Source organism: Platichthys flesus, chromosome 14 (assembly GCF_949316205.1).
Source record: "Platichthys flesus chromosome 14, fPlaFle2.1, whole genome shotgun sequence".
NCBI classification, from domain to species: domain Eukaryota; kingdom Metazoa; phylum Chordata; class Actinopteri; order Pleuronectiformes; family Pleuronectidae; genus Platichthys; species Platichthys flesus.
Window position 1 is genome coordinate 11,917,980 of NC_084958.1, and position 9,360 is coordinate 11,927,339.

Sequence of the window (9,360 nt, forward strand, 5' to 3'; positions counted from 1 at the left end):
TCGAACTGCGCCTTTTTCAGTGAGGTGACAAATTCGTTTTTAATAAAGGTCCCCTTGCCAGTAATGACTTTAGACATCGGTGTATGGGTATAAATATCACAGTCATCATAAAGGGAGCAACACGTGCAAATGCCAAAGCCACGAGTTTGCAGAATTAGTGATATTCCTGCTTCGATCCTGAAAAGCTTGTGGAACCGCAGACAAACTGAGCTCGCAGAGAAAAGCATGATAAATGATCTTTTCGTCCTGTCACCTCTTTTCAGAACCCGGCCGGCAGTATCTCCGCTCAGCCCTTACATGATTGTTATTCATATAGAGTTTCGACCTATATCTATAACTCTTTATCACACCACTGCAACACGTTGCTTAGAGCTACCTGATCAATAATTAATTTCTCGCTCCCTCTGTGGATAGTGCACTTGCATTTTTGGGCTTCAGGTTTGCATGAACTTATTCTGTTTAGAATTTTTTAAGTTCTGTCTGTCCTCTCAGTTCAGCTGGGACTCACAGCACTCAGTGAGGTTTTGTAGGAAAACACAAAGGCTGACCCCAGACAACTTTTGACGAGCAACTAACTAAACTCTGTAAACTCGTAAGTTCATCAAATCAAATATCACATGCAGATGTTATTTATTCAAATAACGGCTTAATCATCTATTCTTGCCTCCACATATTATGGTCTGTTTCTGAAATGTAAAACAGGTGGAGAGCATATTTGCATTTATTTTGTTTATCGATGCTTGTGGCAGCCTGACTCCACAGGTATCCAATGTAGGTCCAGTCGGTCCACCACTTAGGTCCAGCTACTTGATGGATTCACATTCATGGTCTATACTATACTATACTATTCCATACTATACCACACTATACCACACTATACTATACTATACTATACTATACTATACTATACTATACTATACTATACTATACTATACTATACTATACTATGCTATACTATACTATACTATACCACACTATACCACACCACACTATACTATACTATACTTTACTATACTATACTATACTATACTATACTAAACTACACTATACTATACTATACTATACTATACTATACTTTACTATTCCTTACTACACCACACTATACTATACTATACTATACTATACTATACTATACTATACTATAGTGCATACATCTGACAAGGGCCAATTGTTCCCTTATGAAACCACATTTAAATTCCCTATTTAAATGGATTACTTTTTTTAATCTGGGCCTAATTACACAAATTTAATTAGCTTGATATTTGTGTGTTATCAAGATCTATGAATCAATGTCTAAAAAAAAAACCACATGTAATGTTAAAGATCCTGGAAATGTAAAGGTTTCTTGCTTAGCCCATTGTGTAACCCTGCTAACAGACACACTGTAAAGAAGACATAAAAACGTATTTTCATTTGTTGAGATAGATATTTGATGCATTCTCAGGCTCTTTACAGACATCAGGTACATTCTTCAATGTGTCCTTACACGGAGTTTGTACAAAGACAAAAATTCTTATCATTATTAACTCTACCTAAACAGCCCATACTTTGATGGATATGGCCTCAGTGTTAACAAGCCCTGTCAACCAACTGTGTCCTGTATTCCCGTGATTAATCAACATACAAATTATCTTGTGGACCTAAGCAGAGTTCACCGTATTAATCTGAGTTGCTTAGTTTCAAATTAGTTTCAAATGTGATCTGAAAGTTGTTTTCATTCTTTAAGCTTATAAAGTATAGTACATGCTTCCTCTGTGTAAGTGTGTGTGTGTGTGTGTGTGCCTGCGTGTGTGTGCCTGCGTGTGTGTTTGTGTGTGTGTGTGTGTGTGTGTGCTGGTGAATAAGTACAGAGATTGAATATTGTTCCCTTTGTGTGTCACATACAGATTTAATTAGAGATTTAGAGTCAAGCTTCTGTGGAGACCGTCTTTAAAATCAATATGCTGTCTGAACTGTGACGTGCTGTGGAGGGGTACACAGTGGATGTTATTCCCCTGGAAAGGATATGGGAAAGTAAAATTAGGTTAGGTAATGCACCAGCAAACCCGAGACAGGAAGTTCTCTTGTTTGAAAGTTAAACTGAACGTAACCCCTTCTGTCATAATCCCTCAAAACCATTTGATAATAATAATAATAATCCACAAACAGTATAGCAACGGATAATTTTGCGCCAACATTTTAACTTAAAAACATAATATCTCCAATAAAAAACAGGCAGACTTTCTTCTGACAACTTGCATGAAAGTGAGACTTGGTTTGATTGAAGTGAGAAGTCATGACGCAGTTTTTACTTTAATATTTGAGGCGACGAAATTGTACTTTTACGATATTGCCTCATTACTTTTTGGGATGGACATCTCTTCCAAACTCGACTTAAAAGAAATAAAGCAAAAATTAACTCAGAAATCATTTTAATCCTGAAATTATGTTCTTTCTTATATACATTAAAGTTAATAATAAAATACAGCAGTAAATTGACATTCGTCTTCTTTTCCAGATCATACTGCAAACACCTTTATCATGCAGTAGTGTGTCAGCAATAAAATATCTGCCAGGTCCCGGAGGCTCCGTGCATCCAAAGAAAGGATGACCTCCTCCCGACCTCCATCTGAGTGAGTGAATTCCATTTAGAAACATATTTTATTTGTGTGTTAGGGTGGGTGGCAAACACACCATGACACCTCACTCGGTCTCTGAACAGACGCTTAAAAAGCAATAAAACTGCTAATTTGGATGCTGTATCTGCGAGCAAGGCTGCACCGCTTTGCTGCTATCTTTCCTCCTGTGAAGCTCGAGGAGCTCAGTGATTGTCCCGGTGCCTGTGATCCTGGTGGTAAGAGGACTGGACGTCTACCATGGGGAAATCTGCCCAGGTCCAGAGCTTCTCGGTCAGGCTGCTCAAGGCCTCAAAGCCCCTGGAGACAGTGAGGAGTGGAGGAGGAGGGACGTCCTGCACTTCATCCATCGCCTGCAGGGAGCGGGACGGCACTGAAGGGGCAGAGGCATGGTGGAGAGGTGTAAGTGTGTGTGTGTGTGTGTGTTAGAGAAAGACAGTGGGTGTATGCCTGCCTACAGACCTTTGGTCTCTGTGTAGTCCGCCTGGCTGAGATGGCTGTAGGGTTCTGGCTGCAAATTTGAGGAAATAAGGAGAGAGAACGAGAGGAGCAGAACCTGGACATGAACACAGACAGCAGGACAAAAACAGGCCAAGCACAGAGAGCAGAGGGAAACAACAGAAAGCACAGGAGTGAGGAAAAGGTGGCATTAAGCATAACCAACACACAACTGTGAACAAAAGATGAGCGCAGGTGCAACTCAAACATTTCACTCGACATTTGTCAAAAGTATAACGCAGGCTGTGACTTTTGATGATGAGCGTGCATTAAAATCCCAATTTCCTTGAATATATAATTAATATCACATGTTCTCTAATACATACACAGAACTGAGCCTCTAGTGTATTATATCCACATGCATTATAATGGTTGCAGGCTATGTCGACTGGGCAGATGTGCAAATGCAGTGTGTAATCTGCCTCACCAGGATGCAGGTCCCTTTTTGCGTTGTCTTGGTGGAGCTGCTGGAGAGGAGAGCCTGCGCCTGGTTTAATTGCTCCAACAGAGCACTGTCATATGAATGCAAACAGAAAGACGAAAGAGGCTGTGTAAAAAAAAAATATGTTCAGAGGGGAGATGCACAGGTTCCTTGATGTGCAGGTTTTTTTTGTTCATGATCACTGGCAACTAACACAACAAAAGGAAGAGCATGAGCATGCAGCGTCTTCCCCCGTTCCTCTTCCCAGCAGCATCAGGAAGAAAGCAGCCTAATGAGGCAGCAGGATGTGGAAGAAGCGGAGCCAGATTACGGCATTTCAGGTTTCAAATTTGTAGAGGGCTTTGTATTCTGGCAAAATAAGGAATGTCTGTCTGCCTTTTAAAAGGGGCCAAGGGACAAAATCCATACCGATGAAACACTGACAGATGTATTGCAACAACCAACAAAAGATACACAGTCTAGCTGCTTGGAAATGAATCCCAACCGGGAGATAAAATCAGCAACCTAGTTTGAGACAAGAGACAATTTACTTGCTGTATAATGTGGCCATTCCAATATCCACATATTTGCAATTTTACAAATTGGAAAAATCATGTTATTATTATTATCCTTATCTTTATCATTCTTTGCAGGGTTTTTTTTGTTTTTTTTCTCTCAACACATAAAAATAATAATCTTGTGATTATGCCTTCAATTGAAATGTGATGCATCCTACGCTACTCTTCAAGTTGACTTTATCATGAAATGTATATTTTGCAAAAAAAAGAATAATAAAAAAAAAAAATCAGCAACCTAAAATGAACCTAAGTCATTAAAGTAATCCAATCAGCATTTAAAGTTGTTTTGTTTGGTTCATTCAATTGGTTAAGATGATGCCCACAATGGAATCCATACCTATATGATGAAGCTGATGTGAGTTATGTTTTTCCGGCACCACTTAATTGGCTCTAGAGCTAAGGATCATTGAGAAACCTGTATTTGACCTTTACTTTAACTTTACAGTTTGATCCAGGTCCTATCCACTAACATGGAGGAGGCCGGATTTATAACCAATACTGCGAACAAACCACAAGGGAGCGATCAAGATGCTTTGGCTTCACTTTTGGGGAGTCATCCAGCTACATTCAATGTTTTAAAATCCCTTTAAATTGAATAGCTTGTCATCTTTGGTTGATGTAAAAAGTTGTTTTCAATTCTCTCTCCATCCTTCAAAGTTATAAGCCAAACAACGGGCAATAATCCATGGATACATCAATAATGAGGACACATCGTTAGTTGGAGGCCTTGTTTGGCTGATTTGAGGACTCACTGGTTGGTCTCCTCCAGCCGCTGGATCTTTCTCTGCAGCTCCAGGTTGTGAGCGCTGCATGCAGACATCCTTCAGAAGGAGACAGGGAGGAAGTAAGTGGAAGAGAAAAGAAACATAGATTAGGAGGATATTAATAGGCCTTAAGCATTGTGTGTTCCTTCAATTCTCCTTTAGCCAATATCCTTCTGCTGATTGTTATCTAGCACCCATTCTGAAATCTTGGGTCTCCACTCTCCCCCCCCGACCCCATTCTACTGCTGTCTCTCTGGTTTCTTGAGTCACTTTATGAGTCACCCTCCATTAAGGCCAACAGACTGAGCTGAACCATCAATAAGTGATAACCTGGTTGATATAGGCTCTGCTTGCAGTGAGTTTGATTAAAGCAACAACAGCCGACTCTTCTCAATGCAAACTTTTGTCATCCAGGGGAAACAGAGGTCAAGGTGGGAGGGGATGTTCATAACACAATATTAAAGTCCTATAAGATAATGAAGGATTTTAGAAGTTATTGAAATATGCACAAAGGGATGTTTGGTAATTTTGAGGCACAGGGAGACAATGTTTTCTGAGATTCAAGATATGAATAAGATTATGTTCAACTCATTAAGTTATAAAACACTAGGGCTTCTTGCTTTGTTTTTGTTTTTTTGCTTTGGCCCCAAAAAACTCATCTGATGGGGAATTCAATATTCCAGTGGCGTAAGTATAACCATCTGAAGCTCAGTGCCAGTGCAATCGAGCAGTCCTGGAAATACACTGGCACTGCTCAGGAACAATACATTGTTGGAATCTGTCAAAACAGCAGCATGCAGGCGAATTGAGGACTGCACTTTTTTTACAGTGTTATTCGTCATGTGAAGTCACAGAGGCTCAAACATGCCGCATCGTTTGCGGAGGCGGGATGGGTGGGGGAGCCAACGTGGGGGTGGCAGGCAGGATTAATACATCTGGTGACAAAGGACGCCTGGCTGGGTAGTAAGGTTGATTCTTCACCACCTGGAGGTAGCGGAGGAGGAGGAGAGGGACTAAACTGAGCTCCATTGCAAACAAACATCCCGCTCTGCATTATGAGATACTGCACCGATGCACCATCTGCAGTATTAAGCCAAGCAAGTGGAATATCACAATGTGTTTAGCTGTGTTTTGTCATCAAATACCTCAACAATAGACAGCATTTCATGATTTCTCAACAGTGATAAACAGTCACATTGGTTATGTAGATGAGGCCTCGACTGTTTGTTCACCCAAAAAAGTGTTCTGATATCCTCTTCCGGAACAGTGTTGGCGAGTGGATAACAGCGGACATTATGAATAAAAACATGGTGTAAATTAATTTGAATATCAGGGCCTACAAACCCTTCGATGAAACCAAAGGAGCATTGGAAGAAGTGATCACCATTTACTCCAATCGAGACTCAAGAAGTGTTTTGTGGACTCAAACACCCAACCCCCATCAGCATAGTGGTGCGTATTTAATGAGTGCAATTTAATTCTTGGATGAAAAAATACTTGATTTTAAAGTACTTCAGAGTTCAACAGATGGCTTCAGATTAAAACTACATTTGTCCAGGCCGAGGAATGTGCATGAAATAATGTTGTGCTGAGTGAGGACGCCGAGAGCAGCCGGCTCGTACCTTCCCTCCAGACAATCGACATATTCCCTCTTCTTCTTCCGACTTTCCTGAGCCGAGCGCTTGTTGCGGATTTTCCGCCGGATCTTCTTTAAAACCTTCTCTTCAGTCTTGTCAGGGAGATGAAACACATGGGAGGATAGGGAAAAGACATAATAAGAAAGAAAAAGGGTGACTGTCTGTGTGTGTGTGTGTGTGTGTGTGTGTGTGTGTGTGTGTTTGTGTGTGTGTGTGCCCCATATACATGTTTCAGTGTGTCTCCTGCTCATGTACCTTGGACAGGGGCAGTTTGCTGGGCAGGTTCACTCCCTCTTTAGCCAGAAGTGTCTTCTCGTCCTCGTCAAGCTGAAGCTCTGGCAGGGGATGCTGGGGGACTTGTTGTGCCTGTGAACCATGCAAACAGAATATTGGAGTTCAAGTGACTCTCTGGGCAGCTCACCCAGAGAAGGCACTGCAGTGTAGCTCAGGAAATGTTGTTGATATCGTGCAAAGGTGGCTCTTGTGTGGGACAGGTAAGCAGTGGACCATGAAGTGCAATTATCGAAAACACTGAACCAAATTATTTTTAATTAACACCCCTCATTAGTTTAAAAGCTAGGTTGGAAATATAATTCTCTCTCTACTCACATTCTGTCCCAGGTTCGACATCAGCAGGTCCTTCACTGTGAGTGTCTGACTGGACAGCAGAGCAGAGCTTGGGTTTGTCGTGAGGTAGTATGCTATTCCAAACTGCTCCTGCAGGTTGCTGGACTCCCGACCTTGGGATTGAATGAGTTAAACATCAGGTGATGCTTTGCTTAAATACAAATTTCCACCGTGTGCCGTTCAAAGAGAAACATTTAGGGTTTATGTTGCTGCATCTGAGACCGCCGTGTGTGCTGCACCCCGCTGTGCTGTACAGTCCACTGCCACAACAAAATGTGTCACATTTTTCTCTGTTTGAAATGCCTTTGTGTTGACGCGGATGTGGTTTATGCAGACAATTGTCTACACATCTATATCTTTTTAGCACCGAGGAGGTCAACCATCAGCATTGTGAAAAGGGACATTTATTCAAAAAACTCTGACTTGCACAGCCTTTTATCCTTTGCAGATGCTCATAAATGGGAAAACCTAATTATTTGCCCCTTGAAAGGGGCCTTTAGCCTTTAGAAGCTCACTCAAAACCCTTCCATTATTCTGCAGCACAAAATTGGGAAGTCTCACATTCAGGTCTTGGTTATATACCTGGCAGTGCTGCAGTGCCCTGGATCACATTGTTCCTGTGGGTTTGTGTGTCTCTCAACGCTGTACTGCTTCATGTGGCTGTAAGCCTCAGAGATGATCCTTGCCAGTCCAAAATACCAGAATATAACTGTCACGGTTAATCCAGTCTTACTTTGATCAATGGAAGCAGTTTCTTCACTGGCTGGCAGCTGATTCCCTGGATCCTGAGGGATAGACGGTGCGTCAAAGGTTGGGTGAGGGCATTCCGATTGATCCATCAGGGGGTCCTCATTGATGCCACTGTCGGTCGTGCAAGGTGACCACAGTGGGGACGCCGGCGTAGAGGAGTCACTCCCCCCCAGCAGGGAGTCCAGGAAGTCATCAGCAGAGCTTCTCTCTGGACTCTGAGTTTGAGGTGGAGGAAGTGAGCATATGAACAAACAACCCCATCATCTTCTTGCAATGGACTTCATCAGAAAATAATTTTCTCTCACACGAGCATAGAAAAGAACATTCAATTCCTCCAGCTCATTTCCTTGAGAGGCTTATCTCATCAGTGTCTGTCAGTCAGCTGCATGTATACATGAAGCTGTAAATGAGCTCACACGCATGCTTCCATTAACATGACACATGACCCTTGATATATACAGATCCCACTCGGCCTTCACACTTTCATAATGAGATTCTGTGAGTTTGCATTTGGGATTATTATGTCCCCTGAGTTAACTGTGCAAAACGACCATACTCACATCATCAAATGTAATAGTCCACGACTGGTTGCTCTGGTAACCAATGGTTTCATCAGTGTTCCTGAGCAGGAGGTCAATGAAGTCCAACCCAGTGTGCGCCTGAAATGAACAACCAGTCTGAGTGAATGTTGAGGTTTTTCTCAGTTCTGCCTGATTTTAGCTCAAACCCACACTTGCCTGTAAAAAAAGAATCAAATCAATATGTATCCATTTTTTACCTTCTGTAATAATTTTTCTTCTACTGCTCAGGCTGAATACTTCTCTTACATAAAAAACAATAATTGTATGTCTTACCTTCTCTGTTTTCAGTGCCATAATTCTAATTCTAAATCAGCGGCTGATGAATTTTCAGTGAAACCTTCCAGCAGGAATTAAAAGACAACACACAACTAGATCAAGACAATCCTTTGTGTGGCTCAGTGTCCAGGAGCAAACCTTAAGTCTCTCTCAAGGGACAAAGTTGAAATGCCATAAGCATTACCTCATCCCAGGTGATCACTGTCCAATCCGGTGTTTAGCAGATAGCTGGTAGAGCCAATCAGCACAAGACAAAGGCTCTCTGATAGATTTATTGGTCAAAGTTTCTCCTAGAGTGACATTTGATGTCCTCATGACGAGACGCTGTTGGTTTCACATTGAATACTTGTTGGAAAGGATTGATTAACAGCTCATTTTTATTGCTTTCAAAGGCAGAGGGCGGACTGAGTCATGATTATCTTTATCTGTTAGTAACAATTTGTTAATTAGTTCAAACCAAAACAACAAAAAATGTGCTGACACATGTTAGCAGCATAGCTGTAAGGATGCAATTTTTGATGGACTGAAAGTTACCATCACTATTGGGAAGGGAATGAATATAATTTCCTGACCAATCGTCTACATTATAACCCTACTGCATAAAAGAACAAAC

General features: G+C 41.5%; 1 protein-coding gene across 1 annotated transcript; it reads right to left on the reverse strand.

The window, feature by feature from the left end:
• Positions 1–2,279: 2,279 nt before the first annotated feature.
• Positions 2,280–8,891, reverse strand: LOC133967912 (cyclic AMP-responsive element-binding protein 3-like protein 3-A). Its single transcript, XM_062403613.1, has 10 exons — positions 8,745–8,891; positions 8,451–8,549; positions 7,874–8,105; positions 7,123–7,253; positions 6,769–6,879; positions 6,499–6,605; positions 4,865–4,933; positions 3,541–3,625; positions 3,078–3,171; positions 2,280–2,988 (listed from the first exon to the last, which is right to left on the reverse strand). The coding sequence occupies exons 1-10, from the start codon at positions 8,763–8,765 to the stop codon at positions 2,801–2,803; spliced, it is 1,137 nt and encodes a 378-aa protein (XP_062259597.1). The 5' UTR covers positions 8,766–8,891; the 3' UTR covers positions 2,280–2,800.
• Between the last annotated feature and the right edge of the window lie 469 nt (positions 8,892–9,360).

What these genes read in the sequence shown, in the direction of transcription:
- LOC133967912 (XM_062403613.1), bottom strand. Translation starts at nt 8,765, where the DNA reads ATGGCACTGAAAACAGAGAAG. An exon ending in GCAAACTGCCCCTGTCCAAG is followed by an intron (nt 6,606 to 6,768) that starts GTACATGAGCAG and finishes CTCCCTGACAAG; the next exon opens with ACTGAAGAGAAGGTTTTAAA. An exon ending in AAAAAGGGACCTGCATCCTG is followed by an intron (nt 3,172 to 3,540) that starts GTGAGGCAGATT and finishes GTTCATGTCCAG; the next exon opens with GTTCTGCTCCTCTCGTTCTC.